Source organism: Copadichromis virginalis, linkage group LG19, assembly GCF_057382275.1.
Source record: "Copadichromis virginalis isolate Kocher_CV1m ecotype Utaka linkage group LG19, C_Virginalis_male_GT1.1, whole genome shotgun sequence".
NCBI classification, from domain to species: Eukaryota; Metazoa; Chordata; class Actinopteri; order Cichliformes; family Cichlidae; genus Copadichromis; species Copadichromis virginalis.
In genome coordinates this window covers 23,139,318-23,166,801 of record NC_140636.1, presented here as the reverse complement: position 1 = coordinate 23,166,801, position 27,484 = coordinate 23,139,318, and the positions used below count along the sequence as shown (strand labels likewise).

The 27,484-nt window shown below is 39.4% G+C and overlaps 2 protein-coding genes, 1 long non-coding RNA gene and 1 pseudogene across 3 annotated transcripts; 1 reads left to right on the top strand and 3 right to left on the bottom strand.

Moving 5' to 3' along the window:
• The first annotated feature begins 95 nt into the window (after nt 1-95).
• On the top strand, nt 96-6,115 carry LOC146686080 (uncharacterized). The gene is made up of 7 exons (XM_085440969.1): nt 96-684; nt 3,262-3,361; nt 3,558-3,917; nt 4,205-4,273; nt 4,382-4,528; nt 5,004-5,207; nt 6,107-6,115. Exons 2-7 carry the CDS (start codon nt 3,263-3,265, stop codon nt 6,113-6,115), a joined length of 888 nt encoding a protein of 295 aa, XP_085297095.1. The 5' UTR covers nt 96-684; nt 3,262.
• A 189-nt stretch (nt 6,116-6,304) lies between these two features.
• On the bottom strand, nt 6,305-10,444 carry LOC146686079 (uncharacterized; annotated as a pseudogene).
• A 2,260-nt stretch (nt 10,445-12,704) lies between these two features.
• Nucleotides 12,705-19,805, bottom strand: LOC146686078 (uncharacterized). The gene is made up of 2 exons (XM_085440968.1): nt 13,044-19,805; nt 12,705-12,883 (listed from the first exon to the last, which is right to left on the bottom strand). Exons 1-2 carry the CDS (start codon nt 19,803-19,805, stop codon nt 12,773-12,775), a joined length of 6,873 nt encoding a protein of 2,290 aa, XP_085297094.1. The 3' UTR covers nt 12,705-12,772.
• A 599-nt stretch (nt 19,806-20,404) lies between these two features.
• On the bottom strand, nt 20,405-24,769 carry LOC146686077 (uncharacterized). Its single transcript, XR_014916634.1, has 3 exons — nt 24,726-24,769; nt 23,591-23,617; nt 20,405-21,003 (listed from the first exon to the last, which is right to left on the bottom strand). It is a non-coding gene; the product is annotated as an uncharacterized LOC146686077 (long non-coding RNA).
• Nucleotides 24,770-27,484: the final 2,715 nt, after the last annotated feature.

Sequence of the window (27,484 nt, the reverse complement as noted above, 5' to 3'; positions counted from 1 at the left end):
CACACACACACATATATATACACATATATATATACACATATATATATATATACACATACACATACACACACATGTATATACGCCTGTCCCCACACCTCGCGTGGGAGCCGCTGGGGCTCGGCAGGGACCGGTGCCTGTTCCTGCGCCCCGGAAGAAGGCGGCGGAGCCGGCAGCGGTGGAGGCGGCGCCCGAGGAGCCGCTCCAGCCGGGAGAGACTGAAGCGGCACCCGAGGAGTCGCTCCAACCGGGAGAGATAGCAGCGGAGGCGGCACCCGAGGAGTCGCTCCAGCCGGGAGAGACAGCGGCGGAGGCGGCGCCCGAGGAGCCGCTCCAGCCGAGAGAGACAGCGGCGGAGGCGGTGCCCGAGGACCCGCTCCAGCCGGGAGAGGCAGCGGCGGAGGCAGCTGCTCCCACCGGGAGGGGCGGAGAAGCCGCGGGATAAGTCGGTGGTGCCCGTGCTAGGGGAGTCCGCGGCACCGAAGCCCGAGGTTGGCGGGGTGAGCAGAGCGGCCTCACCTCCACCAGAGGCCGGTGCCTGCCGGACATCTGCCCAGCCGCCTGCGAGCCGGGGCGCACGACCGTGCCGACCGCGCCGCGTTCACCTGCCACGCGGCCGACCTTCCGCCTGCGGTGGGGGGAGTACGTTCGGCCGGATGGTTCCCCGGCCTCAGTCAGGCGATGGGGGTATGTGGCGAGGCGTAGCCTGCGGTGCCGTGCAGAGGAGGCGGACACACCTGTACGGCATCCGCAATCACGCCCCGCCGAATTAAATATTGTACTGGGTCCTGTGGTTGGGTTGTTGGTGTTATGTTGAGCTGGCAGCAGGAGAGCTGCAGCTCTGAGTGCGAATGTACAGCAACCATGTAGGGATTAATAAAAAAATATCAAAATGCCACTGGGTCTGCCGTGGTCGTTTACAATGATAAATTTAAAGTCATACTAACTTTGACATATTTCTTCATATATTTGTTGAATTAAATGGTTATATGAATTAAACAGTCTGTCTGTACATAATTCTGACAGATTTTAAGGAGGCTGTAAGCTCACCAAGCCAAAACCCCAACCATACTATAGCTTTTACATCATTACATTTCTGAGTTTCATAACTGTGGTGGTGCAACTACATAATACATTATTTTAAACATACCCTAAACAACAGCTTTACAATGAACACAACTGTAAAGATTTCTGACCTTAAGTGTTTTACCCTACAGCAAGCTATCACGATTAGGCACTTATATTTAACATAGCTAATACATTTACCTTTTCCTGTCATGTGTTGACCAAGTTTAGCTTACCTTTTTGAAGTAAAACCTTGAAGCTTGACCCTTTGAATTTTGAAATGTTAGGATGCTCAGTCACCGTGTGCAGCCTTGAAACCTGCGCCTTCGGACGAAATCTGGAGGGAATTAGCACTCCTGCGTCTATGAACGTATTCGAACCGCATTGATTTCCCGCACTCTGTCCCGGGGACTAGCAGTAACGTGGATCTGTTAGGCGTGCTTCCATGACACCAGGAAAAGAGATCGCCACTTTCAAAATAAAAGCTCATCTAAAAAAATACATGCAGGGCTTTAGCAGTCGAACTTTAAAAAAACTACATAATACATTAACTACATAAAAAATAAAAAAGACCAGTAATTTTATACGTTTTAAATTGTAAGTTTGAGACTTATAAAATAGTACTGATAATTTCATAATTCAAATTAGACAAGAATCGGGTCTGATCACCAACAAAAACCGCCCTAAAGTAAAGGGACAAAATCAACACAAGGCAGTACAATTGGGAAAAACAACAATCATAGTTAGCCAATCAGGCCGATGGCAACAGATTGCATCACAATTTGTAACATCAAAGACCAGCGGTCCCTTTCCCGGTCTTTCTGAAGAAACTTACAGACACAGTCACAGCTCTTCTACTTTGTGCTCTATTAAGAACTTCATAAAACGTAAGTATTGATATTGAAACCGTTTTTTAGTGCCTTTATACCATGTATAACACATTATAATGTAGTGAAAGATAAAAAATCTAGCCATTTAAGTTCCTGTGAATATAAAGACCGTCAAAGTACCCCTAAAATTTGGTCTGACTTTTCTATCGGCCTATGAATGTTTTATATATCGTTAGCTTCATAGCATAATTGCCTAAGTCAATGACTTAGGCACTTATGCTATGAAGCTAACGATATGTGTATCTCCATTTTTCTCTCGAAGAAAAAAAATTACTTTTGATAAATTCACATTTAGTATTGATAGCAATGTATTTGTAGGTGTCATAGTTTGATGAACTTATTGTTTCAGGGATATTTAATTGAAAAAACTATCTGAATGTATTCATGAAAATGGCATCTATTTTTTTATGAAATATTAAGATCTTACAGAATCAGACAAATCTTCCAGATCTATAACAGTTTTATAAACTTTAAGACGTTACGTTTGGGCTGTTAGTAGGAAAGAATTGCTTAAGGCTGGCACTCTGCCCTGGCAACCGTCTCCCAACTTTGCTGTTTCTGGTCATAAAATTGCCATTTTCTGCCCAGTTAAGGAGGGCGGGACTGACCAAAAAGCAGGGACAGTAATTCTATAATTTTATTGGCTCAAATGATTAAAAAGGGGAGCCAATATGAACTAAAGCCACAGAGACCAAGCAGGCGCACTATGTTTTTGTTTGTGTGTGTGCACCTGGCCTGTGTGTGTTGGGGGAGGGGGAAGGGCAGGCAGGCAATCTTTAAGATGTCTGTAATGTTGCTGTTTTTCACTTCAGGAGCATGAATCCTTTTTCAGATAATCTTCCTATGATGATTCATTGTTTTCTATTGTCCACTGTAACCTATTTTCAAGTATTATTTTAATTAATAATTATTTTAATTATTATCTGAAAACAATTTTAAGTGGGGAAAAGAAAATTGTGATTTTTTTTCTGCGTTCCATCCAGAGTGAATTGGATAGACTTACATGTGCTGTAATATTTGTATGTATTTTATGAAGGCTCATAAGCGTTTAATTAATTTTCAGACCAACATTTTGTAAAGATAATTTGTGTTTTTACAAAAATATTGAAATGTTTTCAGGTATGTAAATATCAAGCAGGAACCTCAGAAACACACGTAGGGTTGAGGAAGTTCATGATGTGTTTGTTTTATATCAAAATGTGAAGAGATGACATGAAAGCAACAGGTGTTACTGTATTCTGTCAGAACTGGATCCAGCAGAAATGTATGAACCTGTTAATGTGTTTATTTTGCTTTTTTTTTTTTTCAGAATGGCCTTAAGGAAACTGACTGACAACCGGCCTGAGACGCCGTATTTCCGGCCCCCACCCATTCATATCCGGGTGTTGAAATGTTGTGACCAGCTAAAGGTGATTCAATTCAATTTTATTTATATAGCATCAAATCACAACAGTCGCTTTAAGGCGCTTTATATTGTACAGTAGATCGTACAATAATAAATACAGAGAAAAACCCAACAATCATATGATGTAGACTTTCACATGTATGAACGTGACTATGGAGTAAGATCATAGAAATACATTTCTTTATTTATGTATTTATCAGGTGATCAGCTGGGTTACTGAGGATGGAGAGGTCAAAGCACTGTCAACAAAAAAAAATAAAGTGGCAGCAATCACAGACGGTGAAACAGTGCTGAAGATCACCTTGTTTGAAGAGTTCTCCTCCAAAGTAAAACAGGACATGTCCTACATGATGAGGGGACATGAGCTGAGGGGCCAAGCTCCCCCTTATCTCATCAATATCACTGCAAGGACACAGTTCTTTAAAGCTCCTGCCCTGGCAGTCTCGGAGGCCCTCATCATTAAGGCGGAGGAGCTGCTTAATCCACCTTCCCCAGTAACACCACTAAAGATGAGCCCAACATCTGGAGGGCTCATGACAGTGGAAGGGGAGGTTGTGGAGGTAAATATTTGTGGTTCCATCAGAATTGATATTGCTTCAGGTTTTCAAAGAAACCATTACTTTTTTGTCTTTAAAAGTAAAAATAATAATTTTATTGTTCTTGTCAAACAAACACAAAATGGTGAGAACAAGATCAACCACTATTATTTTGTAAATGGTTGTAGATTTATCATTAACAACAATAATAAAATAATAGATGTAGTAAGTCAAGAAAGTAGCACCTAGATGTACACACACAGATTTATGCAATCACTATAACTGACATTATATTTTAATTGAATTTTCAGTGTTCGGCAGTGAGGACAGTTTGCTCAGGCAAACAACTGGTGCCAATACGCACTCTCCAGCTAAAACAGGTAATGGTGCAACTAAAGTGTAATATTGAAAATGGTGAAAATAGGCACATTTGAGATTTCCATTAGTTAATGAATAAATGTTTCATTCTGTCATTTTTGTGATTTCAGGATGGACATACCATGACTGTCTCCTTGTGGAGGGAGGCGTCAATTGTTGACGTTCGTGTGGGAGATCAGGTAAAGATCTCCCATGTGAAAGTGCACCGCTCCGCCTATGGAGTACAGCTCCAGTCAACTTCCCATACAAAGACTGAGGTATGAAGAAGCCATATGTTTGTACCAACATGTAATAGCAATGTCATTTGCCAAAATGTTTAGAATTATAGGTGGTCCAAAAGATTGACTCTGTTCATCTGGACGTAGCATTTTCAAGTGGGAGAAATGTTTCATCACTCATCCAAGTGACTTCTTCAGTCTCAGCGGACTGCAGGTTTCTGTGGTCTTTGATCAGTGCCCGTGACAATTTGTATATTACTGACCAATTAACTGACCTCCCAGCCTATTGCTTCTTCAGTGGGCTAGTTTCAGTCATTATGCAATGTACTGTTTAAAAGATTGGGTAAAACAGACTGAAGAAGTCACCTGGATGAGTGACAAAACATTTCTCCCACTTGAAAATGCTACGTCCAGATGAACAGAATCATCCTTTTGGGATTTACTTACATGGATCATTGAGCATGCATCAAGATGTGATTACCATATTAAATATATGCTTTTTGTGTATTGACAGACAAAGGAAGATGAACGTACTCAAGTAACTGTAGTTGGTGTGGACACTGCAGAGCAGTGCAGTGCACTGCAGTCCACCCAGCTGCAAGTTCTCCTTCTAACTGGAGAAACCCTCTTCATTGAAGAGGAGATGTGGAAGCCCTACGAGGAGGAGTTTGAGAAGCACAGGATCACTTTTACTGTAAAAATCAAAGGAAAACAAATAGTACACATAAAAAAACAGAATAAATATATATAGATATAGATATATATAGATATATATATAGATATAGATATGTATATATATATATAGATCTATATATATAAATATAGTTCATTTGTTTTGTTTGTATTTTTTAAAATGTTCAAGTTGCTATGTTCATTCATTTAAACAATATTTAAAAGTTATAGTTTCAACTGCATTCTTATGCTAAGTGTTTTTTAATCTGATAAAATCTAATAAATAGCTGAAAATGCATAAAGCAGTCTCATGTTTATTAAATGAAACAGAAGACATGGTTTATAAAACACTCTCTAATGTACAGTTACATTGCATGCTCTGTACAGAGCTTAACAGACTTTTTAAGCACTTAAAACCTTCGATAAAGAACACTCCTGTAGGCCAACAACTGCCTATCTGTATGTTCAACATCATATAATACTGTTTTTATGTGTGTTTTCTAGAAGGCTGAAAGATTATATATGTTTTTCTTAAACAGTTTGAAAACATTAATAACAGTCAGTTTCAGTTTCCCTAAGTGTTGTGGTGTATTAGCTTCTGGGCTGGCTGAAGCCTATCAGGGCAAGTCCATTTAGCTCAGAATTCATATGATTACTACCAGTGTTTATTAGAGTAAAAGAAATAAATGTGAGAAGAACATGTGAGTAGTTTCTTTTAAAAAGCCTCATGGCAATGGGGATAAAGACCCTCCTGAACCTCTGAGTCCTGCAGTGCAGTAAGATGACCCTCTCACTGCAGTTCATCTTGTACTGTGAGGATGCTTAGGTGGCTGTATTTATTGTTCTCCATTTTAGATTACAACTTCTTCCTCATCTGCTCTGCACGATGTCTGACTGACTCAACATCTTTGCAGACTGTCCTGCATTGTTTTGTTTTGTTTTTAGGTCTGGTGAACTCTTTACCACCTCCTTGGTGTTGCTGTTCAGGAGAAGACTGTTGTCATTGCTTCAGTCAGTTAAACAAATCTATACTAGAAAAATTTGCATTTCCTGCGAAAATGCAGTGTGCATGCTGTAAAGCTGAAGCTGTCTGCTGAAAATAGTTGAAAATAGCTGAAGAAGCTGAAGAAATCAAAGTCAGTGTTTAAAAAGTTGTTGAAATTTTAATAACTTTGCAGAACAACATCAAGTTAGCAAAAATGTAATAACTTATCAGAAATGCAATAACTTAGAAGAAACATAACAATTCAGCAGAAATGTTGTAGTTTACCAGAAGCTACAACTTAGCAGAAATGTAATAATTTAGTCAAAAATTAATAACTTGGCAGAAATATTACAACTTACCAGAACTGCTATAATTTTGCAGAAATGTAATTATTAGGAAAAAAATTTATACAGATAACAGCTGAAAACGATGAAGTAACCTCAAAGTTACTTGTTTAACTGTGAAAAATGACCAGAAACATTAGAAAAGAAAGAAAACCAATTCAATTCAATTTATATAGCGCCAAATCACAACAAAAGTCACCTTAAGGCGCTTCATAGATACAGAGAAAAACCCAACAATCATATGACATATGACCCCTATGAGCAAGCACTTTGGCGACAGTGGGAAGGAAAAACTCCCTTTTAACAGGAAGAAACCTCCAGCAGAACCAGGCTCAGGGAGGGGCGGCCATCTGCTGCGACCGGTTGGGGTGAGAGAAGGAAGACAGGAATACCAGCCAGCAGATAAACTGATGTGAAACAAAACCAAGGTAAAATTGCAGAATTTACACAGTTGGTGAAATGTAAAAATGGCAACATAAAAACCCCAAACAAACAAACAAAAAAAAACCAAACAACATTTAGTTAATAAATGCACAAGATGATTCGATGATAAATATGGTACCAATCTACAAAATACTGTCGAAATGAAGTCGACATTGTGATATATTTCAGGTGTGGAGAGTCACACAGCTAAACAATCGATGTGCATATTTAAAGAATCAAATAAAGAACATTGTTGTGGAATAAATTACAGTGAATAATAATCACTGCCCTGCGTTAGAGAGTGACTTATGATGAGGTATTAATTGGCTTAACTTTACCTCTAACAGCTTTTCAGATAGTGCTGTGACCAGGGTGAAATCCATCATAAAGTAACTGTAAACAGTAGAACCATTAGCATGAATGTTATGGTTCTACCCTGATCAAAACTCAAGTCTGCTGTTTGACCTGATATAAAATGATAAAGAGGAACACATATAAATGACCTTTATGAACTTTTCAAAATGACTTTATATGTCTGACCCATTATCTATATATATTAGAGCAGATGTGGAAAACCACTGTTAGACCTACTCTATACTAACACAAACACAGTCAAAAATTCATTGCTAGTGTGACATGTGGTCCTTTTTGCCTTTGACCAATGATATGCTGGTTACTTGGACCAGTTTAGTATTTGCTGTCACAGAGGAATGTTAACCATAAATCCAAAAGACAAAACTGAAAAAATATGTTAATTGCAAACATGTTTTTGCTTAGTAAGAGGATTGAAATTACATGGAAACTGTCACCTTAAAGCCTCATTGTAAATATCATCACAAACAGATGTTTTCCACACGGTTAACAAAGCTCCACCACATCCAATCACTGCATATAAATCTAAAAGAAAACAACAACAAATAAAATGTAATTAACACAAGTGAAGTCTAAGGAGCTTGGAAAGAAAAGCGTCTGGACTTGTTTAAGTTACTTGAAGACGTTTCACCTCTCATCCGAGAAGCTTCTTCAGTTCTAAGGGTCAATGGTGGAGAGTCCCAGATTTAAACCCAGTGGGAGTTTCCCCCCAAAGAGGGACAAAGAACCCCCTGATGATCCTCTACCTAATCACATGAGCCAAGGTGTGAAAGTGGGTGTGGGTCCCAATCAGCCAGGGTTTCGGGTGAGCTCATTGTGAAACCTGGCCCCACCCTATCATGTGATTTCCCGAGGTCAGGAAATCACCCACGCCCACTCCCAGGGTGTGAGTGGACGTTACGGTGTCTGGGGAGGGAACTCAAAACTGGATTATAGATGGCAGACAGTTGGTGTCATAAACCACCGCCTCTGTTTAAAGATGGTCGCTCACAGTGGACGTAAATGGCTTCTTTCACTCCTCCATCTGTCCAAAATGTGAACATTGGCATCCTCAAAGACTGACCTTTGTCCTTTAGATGCAGATGAACTGCTGAGTCTTGTCCCGTGGAGGTGGCTCTTCTATGTTGTGCCATGTGCTTGTGAAGTGGCTGTTTGGTCTCTCCGATGTAGAAGTCTGGGCATTCCTCGCTGCACTGTACAGCGTACACCACAATGTTAAGTTTGTGTTTAGGAGTTTTGTCTTTCGGGTGAACCAGTTTCTGTCTGAGTGTGTTACTGGGTCTGAAGTACACTGGGATGTCGTATTTGGAGAAAACTCTCCTGAGTTTTTCTGATACACCGGCTACATAGGGAATGACAATGTTGTTGTGTCTGTCTTTCTTATCCTCCCTCGCTGGTGTCTGATGTTCTTTTCTGTGAAGCTGGAATGCAGGCACACTGGACGAGCTTATTCTAAAAAAATACAGAAAAAGGAACATTTTTTTTGTGTTAAGGCCTAAAAACTACAAATAAGTTATACAATGAACAATATTGAAATACCTTATAGGTATAGGTATAGGTAATACCTTGCAGGCCATATAACCAGAATCCAGAGCAATCTCACACTCACATGATGGTGAGGAAAGACATGAGCTCTGCAATGAGGTTTGAAGGCCTCAGTTGGGACACGGAAGAACTCAGAAGACAGCAATACCTGCACAGAGAGACAGAGTAGAAAAAGCATAGATTTGTAATCCATAATGTGAATTAAAACTCAAAAAGTGTCAACAAGTATAATCATTTGAGTGTGGAATTATTTATGCAATAAACAGGATTTTAATTAATTAATTGAATTAAAAACACTGACATTTTTAAAAAAATCAAAGATAAAGAATCATACCTCTCTCTGCTCTGAGGATCACTGAGCATCTCTGACAGGAAATACAGTTTCCTCAGTATGAGTCATCATTGATGGTCTCAGAGGTGTGTAGTGTGGCAGCATGATGATGGTCTCCAGATCAGGCAGGAGGTCAGGTGATGGGTGTGTCATCTTCTCCATTGAAGACACACTGGTATGGCAATTCATAACACAGCAGTCTCCTTGTGGCATGTAGTTATCTGTGCAGTCCAGCACTGATGGATCAAGTTTGGCTCAGCAGTTCATGAAGATGGTGTTAAGATGTTGTTGTGTCAGCTGAGGATGGTGAAGTTTGAAGGTTTTGCCACAAAGGAGACTGTGCCGTGTCTGAAAAAATATATCTACAAAACAAGTGCTTTTAACACCACCCACCCAGCTCAGCCCCCAAGTGTCTATGTAATGCTGGTATGGGGTGTCGGTTACTAAGTCTAATTAGTACATAGGGGATGACAATGTTGTTGCATCTGTCTTTCTTATCCTCCCTCGCTGGTATCTGATGTTCTTTTCTGTGCATCTTTGCTGACTTTAAGAACGCCCAATTAGGATAGCCACACGTTTTGAGTGCTTCCTTTACATGTGTGTGTTCCTTCTTTTTCCCTTCAGGCTTAGAGGGAACATGTTCTGCCCGGGGGGGTGTCCTAATTACTCCAAGTTTGTGTTACAGAGGGTGATGGAAGTCAAAGAGGAGGTACTGGTCCGTGTGTGTGGGCTTCCAGTAAACTTCGATGTTGAGTTTGCCGTTCTCTTCAATGTGCACAGCGCAGTCCAGGAAAAGCAAACAGTCGTCCTTTGTGTCTTCCCTGGTGAACTTGATGTTTTTATCCACGGCGTTAATGTGCGCAGTGAAGGATTCCACTTCTTGCCTTTTGATTTTGACCCAGGTGTCGTCTACATATCTCTACCAGTGGCTGGGTACTCTTCCTTTGAAAGAGCCAAGAGCCTTCCTTTCCACTTCCTCCATGTAAAGGTTGGCTACAACAGGTGACACAGGGGAACCCATGGCACAGCCATGTTTTTGTCTGTAGAAACCCTCGTTGTATTTGAAATATGTAGTGGTGAGGCAGAGGTCTAACAGTGTGCACATCTGATCGGGTGTGAAGTTGGTCCTGTCTTCCAAGGAGCTGTCTTCTTGCAGTCGTTTTCTGACAGTCTCCACTGCCTCTGTAGTGGGTATGCAAGTGAAGAGAGAGACTACATCAAAGGACATCATGAGAACCTTCACAGACATGACACAAGGGAAGACTTTTGATTTAATAACTAAGCTTAAAACAAGTGTTACCTTTGAATATTTGTGGGAAAAATCTGATGCTACCCCAAGAATACAAAGCCACACTGGAAATGATGACAGGCTTGCAGCCCTCTGTCTTCCTGGAGTGAGGTACCCGATCAGTAGAAGTGAATTGACAGAAGTCAGTGTCTGTAAGAGTGGCCAAACACTGATACTCTGTCCACTTGCGTAGAGTCTAAGAAGCTGGAATGCAGGCACACTGGACGAGCTTGTTCTAAAAGATACAGAAAAAGGAACATTTTTTTTGTCTGTAGAAACCCTAAAAACTACAAATAAGTTATACAATGAACAATGTTGAAATACCTTATAGGTGCTGCGGGCCACATAACCAGAATCCAGAGCAATCTCACACTCACATGATGGTGAGGAAAGACATGAGCTCTGCAATGAGGTTTGAAGGCCTCAGTTGGGACACGGAAGAACTCAGAAGACAGCAATACCTGCACAGAGAGACAGAGTAGAAAAAGCATAGATTTGTAATCCATAATGTGAATTAAAACTCAAAAAGTGTCAACAAGTATAATCATTTGAGTGTGGAATTATTTATGCAATAAACAGGATTTTAATTAATTAATTGAATTAAAAACACTGACATTTTTTTTTTATCAAAGATAAAGAATGATACCTCTCTCTGCTCTGAGGATCACTGAGCATCTCTGACAGGAAATACAGTTTCCTCAGTATGAGTCATCATTGATGGTCTCAGAGGTGTGTAGTGTGGCAGCATGATGATGGTCTCCAGATCAGGCAGGAGGTCAGGTGATGGGTGTGTCATCTTCTCCATTGAAGACACACTGGTATGGCAATTCATAACACAGCAGTCTCCTTGTGGCATGTAGTTATCTGTGCAGTCCAGCACTGATGGATCAGGTTTGGCTCAGCAGTTCATGAAGATGGTGTCTGAAAAAATATATCTAACAAAACACGTGCTTATAACACCACCCACCCAGCTCAGCCCCCAAGTGTCTATGTAATGCTGGTATGGGGTGTCGGTTACTAAGTCTAATTAGTGCATCAGAAAGCGGGGGCTACACCTAAAGCCCACACTTTTTGATGTCTTTGTTTATTAGCAGCTTTTTCCAGCTGCTCAGAGAATTCTGACTTGGCCTTTATCCACCCAAACCCAAACCCACCCGGATAAAGGCCAAGTCAAACTCACACACCATACCAGCATTACATAGACACTTGGGGGCTGATCTGGGTGGGTGGTGTTAAACTGTAGTCGGGAACTTTCAGAAAACTATCCATTTACTTCTAAATCAGTTTTTATACATATTCTGTAAGCTGTACTAATGTTTTTCTCTACATAATGTATCATTATAGACATCTCTGGTAGCCTAAAGATAGTTTATAACTTTTGACATTTTTTACCTGTAAAACATGATAAGCAAAAACTCATTCATCACAAAAACTTTTGATTCTACAAAAGCTACTATAATCAAGAAAATATAATTGTCTGTATTTATTCATGTGACCCATAATAAATACCTGCATTTATGTGGGATTTATTTATTTACTATTTCATATTTTCAAGCCCTTGGAGGGGAAGATCTCGTTTGTTGAGCTACATACGTCACAGTAAAAAGATTTAGTCATTTAAAACATGAGAATAAAAGAAATGATGTTGGTTTAATAAATGTTGCAGCACATTTCAGATCAGAGGTGCATGATAGCAGATGTTCTCTGCTCTGCATGAAGTTCAGCAATGATTTGGTGAAATGATTAATAACATTGCAATAAGAAAGGGTCTTCTTACAGACAGAGTAGGGAAGACAATTTTTTCAATGAAAAATATTTTTCATGCTCTACAATCAGTAAACTCTGTAACAAACATGATCTGTAATTGTTTCAAAACTCACCAGATGACTTCATGATTGGCTCGAGGACAGGACACAAAACACAGGGTTGTGGTAACTGTAATATGATCTCAGAACACCTGAATATAGACATTTCTGTGGCTGAGAAATAAAAATGAGGTCAAGCAGGGTGTTCTTGTCTGTAGTGCCAGAAGTGATCAGCTGTGAATACCCTCTCGACTGAAACTGCTCCAGAATCTGTTTTCTTCCACTCTGCAACTGGTTCTCATTAAAATCTCCACACACAATTATTGGGTGACAGTCCATTATTTCAAGTGAATCTAAAAGACTTACCAGGTTTTGCATGAATGGTGTCAAACTGTAGTCAGGGGGTCTGTACACAACAGCAATGAGTGCAGGGAATGGAGCCTGAACCTTCAACACTAAAAACTCAAGATCAGTGACATTATGCAGATACTGTTTTACCTGAACCTGAAAATGATTCCTTAAATACACAACAACTCCCCCACCACTTCTGCTGGCCATGTGAGGAAAGTTTGTGTAGGACACATGTCTGTTGCGTTTGAACATGGTGTAGCCGTCCAAATGAAGACTGTCTGCAACAAAGGAGCCTTGAAGGTGAGACTCAGTGAGACACAAAACATCTGCTAAACACATTTCATGATGACTCTTGATGTCACTGATGTGAGATGGCAAACCCTCTGTATTGTGATGGATCAGTGTAAGAGTGTCAAGTCTGCTGGCTGTTTCTCTGACCTGAAGAAGAGGCATCATTTCCTCAACACTGGCTTGTCTCATGGTTTGGAGCGCTGCAGTTACCTCGGGATTGGCGTAAATCTTTTTCTCATCCAAGTCCTGCAAATAGAGTCCACTGAGAGACGTCACCCTGCTGAGAGCAACGTAAGCCATACCTGGTTCAAAAATGTTCTTCATTGAAACTACAGCTGTCTGTGTTGTAAGACCCTGAGTTTTGTGAATTGTGCAAGCGAATGCTAGCTTTACAGGAAACTGTCTGCGTACCGCTCCTTTAAACTTCAGACTCTCCTCTGCTCTCTCAATGTAAACCAGATCATCAGAAGCTGCATTAGCACTGCGGTTGTGTCTCATAGGCTGCCGGTTGTCCATCCTGAGCCCCAGTTTAATTATGTGTCCATCATTTTCAGATCTCACCACCTTTACCAGTATACCAAAAGCACCGTTGACCAAACCGTTTAGTGTGTCCAAGTTTCTGGTCAGCATGACTCGAGCTCCTTCAGCAACATTCAGAGTGTCAGGTAAATCATTTCGCCCACCTGTAAATGGTTTGTCTCTTCGTTCCATTCTGCCTGTACATTTATCCTTCTGGAAATCGTCTGCATTGATGATTATGATGTTTGAATGAAGCTTCTTCAGGGTATCTGTGTTGTGGGATTCCACATTCTTGTTGGTGGCATAAATGTGTAAGACCTCAGTTGGACATTCTTCTGGTGCAGTCACAGCCTGTGACAACAAATCTCTGTCGCACTGAGAAAGCTCATCTGTCTTTTCTTTGACTCTAATCCTGTTCAGCATCTCTGCAAAGGCCACATCATCTTTCTGACGCATGATCTCGGTTAGAGTGATCATCTGAAAATGCTCCTGCCATAGGTCAATCTGTTCTGGATCGTAAACACAGAGAGGTTTAGACTGTCGCACTGGTGGCAGCTGGTAAAAATCTCCAACAGCTAAAACTGACATTCCACCAAAAGGTCTCTGAGTGCCTTTGATTTGTTTCAGTCTTGCATCCACATAAGCAAAAAGGGGTTTTGAAACCATTGAAATCTCATCAATAACAATAATTTCAGCATTCATCAGCTCAGATCTGACTTCATCCAGTTGGTTACCAAGTCCTTGAATGGGTGGTTTCAGACTCCTGGGTAGTTTCAGTAGAGAATGTAATGTAGAGCCATTGATAGAAAAAGCTGCTGTACCGGTAAATGAAGTCAGTAAAACAGTTGGATTTGATATGTCAGCTTCTTCTGCATTAGCAGGCAGTCTGCTCAGGATCTTTGATGCTTCAGAGTGAATACACTTAATCAGATGTGACTTTCCAGTTCCTGCACCACCATTGATATAGAAGAAAAATGGATCTGGGTTCAAACCACAAACTCGCTGAATACACCAGTCTCTTATGGCATAGAACACGCAGGCCTGCTTCTGGTTCAGATTCTGATACATTACACGTACCACGGCTGGATCGACTGCAGGTTGTTCTCTGATGGCTCTGATCTCTGTTACAGCATCAGACTGACGACTGTAGTCGGGGACATTCTCCTGTTCGTTCTCATCATCAGAATGTCTCTCAGGAAGATTCTCATCACATTGCAGCCTCACAACTTCAGATTCAGGAGCAAGATTACACCATTCATCAATCACAACATCCCTATTTTGTTCAAACTCTTCCAGTGCACTCTCAATATCCTCAGAGTTCTTCTCATACTTGTCTTTATTTCTTTTCACAACCCTTTTCACAGACTCACTGTGGTCTGAACATGGAAGTCGTACAAAACCTGAGTTGTAGAAGGACTGATAGGTTTGGAACCCTTGTGGTTTCAGTTCCTGCTCTGATCTGTGTGGAAGGTAAAGTCTCAACAGTCGACCATAATATTGCTCAGGATCTTTTTCCTGTGAACAGTGGTAATATCTGATTATAGCTGGTTTATCATTCTTTCGCCTTTGTACAAATCCAAGCTGGTTTAGAAGAGGAAGCACATCTTTTCCTTCATTTGGACCACTCACCAACCTGCACAAGGCAGCAAAATCAGCCAGTGACATTTCCTCATATTCTGGGGTCTCAGGTCTGCATTTGTATTTATCACTCAAACTTGTCATCCAAATATTACAACTGTCGTGTGTTGTGCTTTCCAGGAAGCTCATGGGCCGACTCATTTTTACCGGGTTATCATCTGTTGGTACAAATACAACACTGCGGGAACATTTTTTCATTTTTAGGCCACAGACTCGAGTCACACACTCCTGTGCGCTGATTTCTCTCTTTTTTGAGTAAGCCTGCATCACAGCTCTCATTTCATCACACTCATTGACGGTGTTCTTATCAGAGTTGTCAATAACTGTCTTCAGGTATTCAGAGAGGCCAGATTCTTTCTTTGTTATATATTTACAGAGGTATTCTATACATGAATAGGCATTCAAAATGAATGAGACATCTAAATTAGAGTTCCAGGCTTCAAGCAGGTCTGGGTTGTAATTGTTGATCCAACACTCATTTGGGTCACGTTTCAGAATCAGAGCTGTTTTCTTGTTTATGTCTTGGAGGCATTGTTCATACTCATTCATTGTTAAGTTGCATCGTGACAGAATCTGCTCTATGGTGAGGGAAGCAGCTTCAGGTTCCTTCAGCAGGTTCAACAAAGGTCTGAGTTTGGCTTTTGCAGCTTCAGTGTCTGAATCCTCATCCTGTCTCACAATCATTGTTCTTGTGGCTGGTGGTTTGGGAAACCCAAATCTACAACCAGAGTTCACACTCTTAAAGCATGTCTTTGTGTGGTTTTTGCTGTGCTTTTGTAGCTCAGTGACTTTTTTGTGCAGTTCAGGTTGTTTTTCTGGATCAGGGAGTTGAGCTGAGATGTATCTGTCAACAAAGTCACAGACAGTTTGGTCGTCATCCACATCTGCTTCTACCTTTTCTCGAATCCACAGCAACATGTGTATATGTGGACTACCTCTGTGCTGGAACTCAACTCTGTAAAAGTAATCAATGATCTCACCAAGGGGCTGTGCAGGAGAAAAAAGCAAATCTCTGAACAAAGCCTCAACACGTTTATCAAACATTCGCATGGTGGTTACTGGATTTGATCTTAGAATTTCACACTTTTCTGACCAGTCCAGGGCTTCAAAATCAACCTCTTCACCTTGCTGTCTCTTTATTGCTTGAATCACTTCAGGCCATCTCATCTCAGCAGCAGAGAAAGTGACAAAGAACTGAGGTGTTCCTATTTGGCGAACCATGCTGAATAGATCTCTGGTAGTTTTCTGCCAGTAAGCTGGAGTTCCTCTGAGTGGCTGCATAAATCTGATTGCATCTTTATTTCTTACCAGCTTCTCTACTTCTGTCTTACTTTGTAACATTCCTGATGTGATTTTGCGTCCATCTTTGGTCATAGTTTTACCTTTCCTTAGCTGTATTGTCATGCTGGAATTAGCCAAGTGTATTTCAGTGACAAACTGTGAGAAAAACAGGTAATTTGTGTCTTTAGCAAATCTTGCATCAATGTTGAAAAGCCTTGACTTGAAGTAAGCACTTGGTGTGAGTTTAAGACGTCTCTTTTCATCCAGTGTATTCTGACCAGTAGGAAACTGCACAGGAAATGCCATGGCTTCCAAATGAGGAGTTCTGAAGAAGCTAACAGGATTGTTTCTTTCTGCAGGAGCCACACAATATGTGTTATCAGTGAAACAGAGAATCTCTTCTGAAATGTCTACAGGCTGCAGACAACTTTCTAGAGCAAAACCTCCATTGTTCAAATCACTTTCTGGTTCATCTGGATTTTGTTCCTCTGGTTGTTCATCACAGGATTGCATATTAATATCTTGGTCACTTTGAGACTCACTTTCGCACAAAAGGGCATCTTTTTCATAGTTGTCAATTTCCATTAAATCTGCTTCATTATAATCATCACTTGCCATGCTGGCTTCATCACTGCTGTCATCATCAGGTAACGTTGGATCACAAAGCAATGCATCATCTCTAATAACAATATCTGTGTACTGTGGATGAATTTGTTTCAGTTTACGCAGAGCTTGAATGAGTTTAGACCAGGTGACAGTCTGGAACAGCTGATGGCCTTTGTAGCACAGTCGTCTTTTCAGCTTTATCCTCATGATCTGTGATTGGCTTCTGATCCTCGGTAAACTGTCAACTGTTTGTTGGACCTCAGATGGTACACACACCACATTACCACGTATGAGTCTCTGTCTCCCCTTTGGAAGAGGAATAATCTTAGCAAATGGTATGCATTTGGCAATCAGATGTCTCTCCAGAATGTTGAGATCACAAAGTTCAGCTGGAATATCCTGCAGTTCTAAACCATTAACAGCAGCAAGCCTGGGCATGCATCCACTTTTGAGGGAACTGTGACATGTGTGACAGATATACTCTTTTTTTCTCTCAACAGGAAAGCTGCAGTGATCATGACATGCTTCATCACACACATGAACAAATTTACCAGTTAGGCACTGATGAGCTACAGTCTGGTGTTTTGAGTAATTTTCTCTTTTGCAGATTTTTACCTGATTAGGAAAAGAAGCTTTTAGACAAACAGTACAAACATAAGATGGTGCTGACTTAATGTTTGATCTGAAACGAGATATGGCCTCATTCATTAAAGTGTTCTCTGGATGACACTGTAAAGTCTCAGCCGGTCGATGCATCTGGCGATATTTCCGTTTTATATTCATTGCACATCTGATATTATGCATCTGTCTGAAAGAAAAACCGTTCCAATATTTTACTCTCATTCGTTCTCTCATATTGTCCTTGTGTTGTTGCTGAAATTGTTTTTCTTCTCCATAACGCTTAGTCAGATAAGATCGTTTTTTCTGTTTAAAATCTTCACTTTTTTTATATAGGTTATATACATATGACCTCATGTAAGCTTTATGTTTTTCTCTGAATTCAGCACAAGTTCTGTAATTTCTTCTTATACGTTCCTTCTGCTGTTCTCTAAACATAGGAAATTGTCTATAAGATTCTTTATATGTTTTTCTCATACGTTCCTTCTGCTTTTCTCGGAATAAAGAATCGTCTTTATACATCCTTATGACACATTCTCTTTTTTTCTCTCTTATTTTAGCACTTTCTCTATAGGTTCTTCTGAAATGTTCTCTCTGTTTCTCTCTATATGTAGCATTTAGTTTATACAGATATTTTTTGTACACACTCTTCTTCTGTCTGTGATCAGGATCATTAGACTTTCTACTACAACCTTTTTTCTTTGCCTTAAAACTTTCATCAAAAGTGTACATCTGCCTTTCTTTCTTCTTCTGATTTTCCTTTCTCTGTGGTACTTTTTCTTGGGCTAATAATCTTCTCCTTATTTTTCTCCTTTGCTGTTTATTATATTTCAGCAGTTTATCTGAGGGTTCCTCTGTTATATTAGTTAAACAGTAGGCAGTGTTTGAATCATTCTGAGGAACAGAATCTGATGTTACCTGCGTTTCTCTCACAGAGGATGCAGATGTTTCTTTTTCTAAATACTCAGAAGGAAGATGGTTGTTTTCAGTAGCAGCTGTCTCATTTGAATAATCCACTCTGGATGATGTCACTTCAGTCGTTAAAGTGTCTCTCACAGTCTTCTGTGTCTGGTCAGTAGATGTTTGGGAGTTTATTTCATGAACAACTTCATTTAAAGCTGGTGCTGGAACAGTTGTAGCTGTTTGTCTGTTTTCATCAGCATCTCTTTGGTCAGCAGCGTTTTCACTGTGAAACTCGATGGGCTGTAGCTCATAAGTGCAGCTTGGTGCGATGCTGAACATTCTGTACAAACGTTTGATCCTGTCAATCATGTCATTAAGACGTGTGAACTTCAACATAACTGCAGTTCCACCACTTACACTTGGCGATAATGGCATACCAGTAGACTTACGTGGGTGAGGGTCAAAATATGCATATTCACCTGAAGTCAGCCTGCTAACAGCGATGACTGTTCCTCCCATGACTAGCAAAGCATAGCGAACGTCTGAAGCCAAACACTGTAATCCCTGTTCAAGGCTCGGAAAGTGATCTGTACCATCAAATGTGCCGTAATGAGCAAACTGAGACATGTCGACTTGATACTCGTGTCTGCGGCTGGTAACAACTGAAGGAAGTTCATCGCAGGCTAGAAACACACTGTTCACAAACCTCAGTCTGGCATCTGAATAGACGGCATGGCCTTTGTCCAACACACGGTTTAGATCTGCTCTGGTAATAAATTCATCCTCGTGTAAGAATGACAGGAAAACCAAACTGTTAGCCATGCATTGCTGATTCCGGTACTTTCCATACCTAGGAGCGGCCTGGCTTCGGGAAGCACAGACGCTACTCACTCGTGGACGACTTTCACTGTTTGTAACCTGTACATGAGACTGCACTGGAGCGTGTCCATCATGCTGTGTTTGTACAGTTAGCTGTGGTTCAGTCTGGATTAGCTGCATAACTTCAGGCTCTGGGACAGACACTGAGGGAACACCTCTCTTTACCACATCTGCATAAGACACTGTGGCTGTCTCTTCATCATGCTGTGTTTGTACAGTTAGCTGGGGTTCAGTCTGGATTAGCTGCATAACTTCAGGCTCTGGGACAGACACTGAGGGAACACTTCTCTTTACCACATCTGCATAAGACACTGTGGCTGTCTGAACACTGCTCTGCACTTCAGTGCTGGGAAAAGTTGAAACACACACCTTTACCTGCTCACTGCTCTGAGAAACATTCAGCTGTTCTTTCTGCTTTTGCCATCTAAGCTTCTGGGACTGCGACCTTTGACCTTTTCTTGGCATTTTGCTGAAGTACAACCTGGAGCTTATATGTGGTTATACACAAATGTAAACAAAACTGAACCTTGAAACACAGAAAAACGTATAACTCCTCAAATTACTGTTAAATCTGAGAAATGTACTATTATATATAAAAAGCTGATTTTCTACTCCAAACTCAAAATAAAGGAAATTCAAAGTTCTCTGGAAACAATTTGATCTGTTTTATTGTAGCTCTTTTTGAAACTGTATAATTTTACTTATATTTTTTTAACCAGACTGGTAAATAATTACAACTTCTGTAAAATGATATGCAGAATAAATCTCAACAATCAACAGGCTATATTAAAAGTCTTAGCTCTTAGGGGAGTTTATGTAAATCTTTCAGATATCTAAAATTGAAATCAAATATATGGAGCTTTGGTGGTGTGGTGATAAGATGACTGGTGATGAGGATTCTCCAGCTGGATTTTCTGCAGCAGTCAGGAAACAGGAAGTCCTCAGGCGCTTCTCGATGACAATACTAACTGAATACTTACACTGAGTGACAAAATGGGTTTGTCCTTAAATAATAGTACTATAAACTTGCAGTCAAATGTTATAGCCAATGAAACAGACTAACAGACTGGATCTAATTTATTATTTATCTGAATGTATGTATTACAAAATAACCAGATTATCTTATTACAAATAAACTTATAAAAAGGTGATATTTTATACAATTGATCAAAGTAAGCCAAACTAGCAGTCCAAACTAAAGTCTAATGCAAAATTAAAATGACAAATGTAGGGCTGTGTAAGTAGTTTCTACTAAAAGTTCTACTGTACTGTAATTCTACTACTGTATATTCAACTTGTAATTTCCAGCAAAATGACTGAATGTGAGAGAGTTTAAAGACAGGAAAGAAAGAGCAGTGAGAGCAGAGATCTCTCAGAATTCTGTAACAGATAGATTGGATTCTGAAAAGGATTTCTGAAAACTTGGATTCTCAAATTAGATAGAGCAGTAGAGATAGAGGGATACAAGATGGAATGGCTTTCAAATTAGATAGAGCGGTAGAGAGAGGGATACAAGATAGAATGGCTTTCAAATTAGATAGAGCAGTAGAGAGAGGGATACAAGATAGAATGGCTTTCAAATTAGATAGAGTTGGGAGAGTGATAGGATAGACAGAATTGCTTATAATGATAGAGAGAGAGAGGATCTTCTGCAGCAGGTCACCTGTAAGACACAAAAGGCCTGGAATTAGTCATATTTCCAACATGCTTGGATTTACCATATTCTTCAGACTATATGGCACACCTAAAATCCTGTCATTATCTCAAAAACATACAATGTGCCTAGCGTATCGATTCTGGTTATGCTTACTGACCTCAAACGGGATTTCTGTGGTACACAGCGCTCAAAATTCTGTCAAATATTTTAGTAATACTTCGGTAAGCTACAAAGCTGCGCTGCTTGATGTATTGTCAGAGCATTATGGCTACCATAGTCAGGACCCTCGTAGAGTAATTCGTACGGTGCTTCAACATAACATTATGGTGTGTGTACAAGGACCTGGCACGTGCTAAGAGACATGCTTAAGAAGCAGATTTCAAACTGATCAACCCATGAAGAGTTTGATGAATTTGTGGATGAGGAATGAACTGAAAAAGTGAGTGTATTGTTCTGTATTTTATGTGTTACAACTGAACAGTGTTGAGAGTTGTTTATGAATGACTTGAATAAAGTTTGACTTATCTGACTGTTTGTTTGGCTTAATCTGCCTTAAAAACAGGCTTGTTTATTGACATTATGCCTTATAATCTCAAAAATACAGTACATGTAGGGCTTTAAATACTAAAGACTTCTACAGTAAATTATTGGAGTGAACAGAATGACAATGTTTAACAAATGATGGTGGAACTGTTATAAGGACATTTTTACGTTCTATTAAAACAATAAACTAAGTCTATAAACTCAAACCAAGACGTGCTGCTACAGTAACTTACTGTAAATATTATATGGTCCAACAAAACCAACACACTGAGGTTACAGCAGACAGTTTCAGGCCACTCTGTATGAATTTTGGCAAAATGAGAAATTTGGAGACAGCTAGTTTCTACACAGCAGTTTCTACATATTTCAGTCACATTTGGGGCATGTTTGATACACAGCAATAAGCACTACACTAAATCTATAATAAACGTATCATAGCTGATATAAAGGCCTAATTAGCAAAATTTAGTATGATGATAATTTCTTTGTAGATCATTTCATGATAAAAAAAAGAACAGAAGTGAGTGCTGTATCTGAGCTGTTGCATGTAAGATCTTTGCTGGAGATTCCCACATTTCTTAAACAAACAAACAAACATGACTTTCAGACACAGTTCATCTTTTGTAAATTAGGGCAGGATTATTTTCAAAAAACAGCCTTGATAAAAATATCAGGCCACTATAAAATGTCTTATGTTTATGTTTTCATCCCACCTATATTTTGCAAGTCATTATGACAAATTACAAAAAGCAGTTTTTAGGCAGTGATTTAAGGGAAGAAGCTTTTGAAATCCACAATGTCCTACCACCAGTGGTCTCAAACTCTGGTCCTTAAGGCCTGGTGTCCAGAAACTTTTCTATGTGTCCCTGTTGCAACACACCTGAATAACATTAGTAGGTCATTAGCAAAACTCTACAGAACGTGACTGCATGCTGAGGTGGTAATTCAGCCATTTGATTCATGTTATAGCAGCTCATGAGTGAATGAACATGACGCAATGAAAGTACTTTTAGAAGGACATTTTTCCAAACACTTAAATTACTTAAATTTGAGTAGTCTTAGGGGATGTCACTTCAGCACACAGTGAAATTCTATCCTCTCACTAATGACCTACAAATGTTATTCAGGTGTTTTGTAACAGGGACGCATGGAAAAGCTTCAGGACACCGGCCCTTGAAGAGTGGAGTTTGAGACCCCTGTCCTATGTGAATATTTAATTGTCCCTAAACTGCTAGTCGTGAGCTGCTCTAATGTGAAACAAACACATATAGTTCTGTAAAGGTTTACAAAGAGATTTCTAAGGATCTGGAGACCCCAGAAAACAGAAACCCTCCCAGACGTTGTAGCTGAACAGGCAAAAACAAGTTGCCTAATAATATCTCGATGATAACCAACAGCTGTGCTGACTAACTGCACTAAACTGAATCATCTATAGTGAGAGAAAAACACCAGCATTAAAGTCAAACATGGTGCTGTTACTGTGATGTCCCAGAGTTCCTTTACTACTTCAGGACCTACATCAACTCATCAGGTCCTGGGCTTAAGTTTAATCACACTTAGGATCTGAAGCACACAAGCAAGTCCAATTGAATGAATGAAACAAAACACATGGTGTAAACGAATCAGTCTGGACTTTAATGAAATTAAGATTCTTGGTATGACTTGAAAACCCTATATTGGGCCTTAATTAAGACTTTTTTCTTTTCTTTTTTTGCCTGTCCTGTTTGGATCTAATTATGACAATTCTGAAATTATAGTGGACCAAAATCAACCAGTGATGTAAACCAGTCATTACCAGTTACTGTAAATGCTTGATGGTAATTGTTGCTATCAGGGCATCCACAGCTGGGTATTAGAGACCAACATGTTTTTACATTAGACCAGGTTGTTCTGGTTCAAAAATGAAATCATCACTTTAAAACTGCTTTTTGTATTTATCCAGGTCATCCTTGTTAGATGATTTGAAACGTGAAAAAAGCATAAACAAAATAAATCTGCAAGGAAGAAAGACCTTTCTCAGCACTGTACCGCAGACAAAACCTTTACTTACCAGACTTGAGACGATCAGATCAGTATCCTAGAGAAAGGAAACAACACATCAGATCACTGTTTAATGACTTAGACTGTTGAACCTCTTCGCACACAATCCAATTTACTGTGACATGAAATAACTAGTAAAATCCTCAATTTCTCCAAGCCTTTATGAACTCACTGTAGTCTGAAGAGGACAAACTTCAGTTACAGAGTCTCACATGGTGATAACATGTGTAATAAAGGCATGCATACTACAGAAGTGCAAAGAAGAGGCACCAATATTTGTTGGTACAGATTATGGCTTTTTAGCTCCATCATTTTCTATCACAAGTCAGTGCTTAATAAAGTGTGGAAAAACCACAACTGTTAGAATCAACGGAAAACCTCACCAGGTTTTAGTTCTGATCTGAATATGTAAATCCTAAAATACATGTAAATTCTGACATGTTATAGTAACAACAGTGGCACACCATTTTGCAATTACAAAAATTATAATAAAAAGTCCTTCCATTGTACCTGTTGGCAGGAATCTTTTTGTATTTTGCAATATTTCCCTTTTATATAAAATTTTAAACACAATGTATCAAGCAAATTATTAAGAAACTGATTTAAACTTATTGTATATAAATTACACACAGGCTTTAACATACACAACATTGCCTACTCACAACTCTGGTTCTCTGAGTTTTTTTATTATTGCTTAAATGTTTAACCTACCACTTCTGTTCACTCAGGCAAAAATACTTCTATAGTGGTCTGACTTTAATACATCAGAATCAGAATCAGAATACTTTATTGATCCCTGGGGGAAATTATCAATACATAAGCAGAATATGAGTGAAGATATAAATCAACAACTGTGGTGCTCTGCTACGTAAATCCACAAACAAACGGAGAACACAAACAACTGTATAAAAACAGTTGTTTGTGTTCAAACATAAAAATCAGACACAAATGGCCTGTTAAACTTCAGGGACAGTCAGAGGTCATGTGTGGGGCCTTTGCTGCTACAAGTTATAAATTCTGACCATTTGATTTTGCCCATCAATAAATGGTAATCTCACAAAAACCAAACTACGTTAGGTAAGTTGCTAAACATGTTACACAGTGACAATGTCATATTACTGCAGTTACAATTGCTGCTTACTTACCAGCAAACGCAAAACCAAAGTTCTGTTTCACAAAAGAACAAAAATACAGAATCAGACAACTAAAATCAGCATCAGAGTCAATACTGCATCACAATCTGTAGTGAAAAAAAAAATCTGTTAAATTCTTTGTTTACAACAGCTTTACTATAAACACCCGATCTTCTCTTTCTGCACCTTATTAAAGATTTCTGTCTTTATTAAGGTGATGTGTCGTTTTATCGATCTGCAATAAGCCACAGAAATTCCTCATTAACGTAAAGCTCTAATACTTTGGTGCTATTACATAACACAGCAGATACCACAAGCAATGATTTGCTCGCATTGCACACTTGATCAAATGATAACATCACAGTTTCAAAGCATGCAACAATCACAAATAATACTTGATACTATAAATGCTTGATGGTAGTTCTTCGTATCAGGGCTTCCACAACTGGGTATTAGAGACCAGCATGTTCTCACATTAGAACAGATAGCTCTGGTTTGGTTTTCTCTGCTTCATACGTGAAATCATCACTTTAAAATGCTTTTTTGTATTTATTCATATCATCCCTGTTAGATGATTTGAAACATGTGACAAAAAAGCATGAACAAAATAAATCTGCAAGGAAAAAAAAGAATTTTCCCAGCACTGTACCTCAGACAAAATGAACTCACTTTAGTCTAAAGAGGGCAAAATTTAATTGCAGAGTCTCAAATGGCCTTAACATGTGTAATAAAAACAATAATTACTAGAGAAATGCTTTGATAAGCCTTTAAAATTAAAATTAGACATAAATGGCCTATTAAACTTCAGGGACATTTTTAGGGACACTCAGAGATCTAGTAGGGGGGGGGGGGGGGGGGGGGGCTTTACTGCTTATAAATCCTAAATGTGTTTTTGCCCATGAGCAAATGGCAAGATATCACAGAAAGCCAAACTATTGTATATAAATTGCTAAACATGTTACACAATCCCAATTTCATATTGCTTCAGTTACAATCACTGTTTACTTACCAGCAAAGGCAAAACCAAGCTTCTAGTTCACTCTGTGTAACAAAAGACAAAGAACAAAAGTACAGGATCAGAAAACTCAAATCAGCATCAATACTGCATCACTCTCTGTTGTCAAAAAGATTCACTAAACTTCTTTGTTTACTACAGCTGGAATACAAACAACAACTCTCCTCTGTTTTCTTTGGTCTACATCTCATTTAAGATTGCAAAACACTCATACATGAAAAACTGCACGGTGTATATTTTTAAGGCTTTAATATTTGAGGTGGTCTGCATTCAAATTCTACTTCCTAAAATATTACCAACTGCACATAGTATCATTAAATATGCTGTAGTTTTAAAATAAATATCTATGTACCATACTACTAATAATATACTGCCATATTTTATTTATGTGAAGGTGGGCTGTTGTTTATTTCATTAATTTTCCACAAAGTGAGAATTTAAACTGTGCTGCAGATTTAGGTTGGCACAAACAAGCCTTGTTAAACAGTTCTTAAAAATTAAAGTCTACAAATTAGGAGTTCTTAATATTCTTGGGCTATGTCCACATGTACACAGGTACTTTTGAAAATGGAGATTTTTCTATCCGTTTGCACCTTTCGTCCACACTTAAACGGCGTTTTCGGTCACTGAAAAACTAAAAACGCTTGCCAGGATATTTTTGAAAACTCCGTTTTTGCATTTATGTGTGGACAGGGAAACGGAGAAAACGCAGCACCTTTTTTGACGTCACACTGTGCGCCACGTTATTGTTTCAATGAAATGCATTTCTACAATACGGTTACTGTTAATTGTTCTCTCTGCAGTGTTTAAATGCTTACATATACGCACACAGTTACTGTCCCCCCACACATATGACTCTGTTCTGCTTTTATGCCCCATCTTTGTTTGCCATTTCCCACCGAGGCTTCTAGACTTCTGATTGGCCAACATTTCTACACTTTAGGAATATATCGCCACCTGTTGCTTTGGTATGTTCCTAGCAGAGTTTTCCTTCATTTCTGCGTTTATGTGTGGACGGGATTGTTTTTTAAAACGAAAACGTAAAGTCTCAGTTTTCAAAAATACCCGTGTATGTGGGGACATAGCCTATGTTTAATCCTCAGTTTCTCCCCCCCTCCTTTCTCTTAATTAATCCACAAGACCTGGACAAACGTGACTCTTTTTCTCCCGTGTTCGGTCAGAGGCGATAAAATGGCTCCTTTGATCTTGCCGACAGCTGACACTGAATCTAAGATGGCGGTTCGTTAAAATCTTTACAGCATAAAGAATGAGGCTGTTTTAACCAACTGATTTGTGAAGAGAACTAACTGCACCTTATGTAACAGACTGACAAACACACCAAATGTAATTAATAAAACAACACGATAACCGTGGTTCACAGTCAAATTTTCATTTCACACTGGGCTCAAAGGAGCGCTAGGCATTAGCATCGGGTTGTTAGCTCATCAAACACTCCTTTTACATACAAAAATGACAAAGTTTCACTAAGAAAAAGCAACCACTGTGTTACTCTAATATGAGTTATACCTCGGTTGGCTTTATAAATCACTAAAAGAACTCGTTAAATCGCACAAACAGACTATAAACATTTAGGAGAGAAGAGGAGAAGCAGAGCAGCAGCACTCACCCAGAGCGGACTCAGCGAAGTGTGCGGAAAGGCGGATGTCCGGCAGTCAGGTAAAAGATGAGGCGTTCACGGGTAGTAGGAAATTCCAGTATTACACACAATGGGCATTGTAAACATCAAAAATGTAGG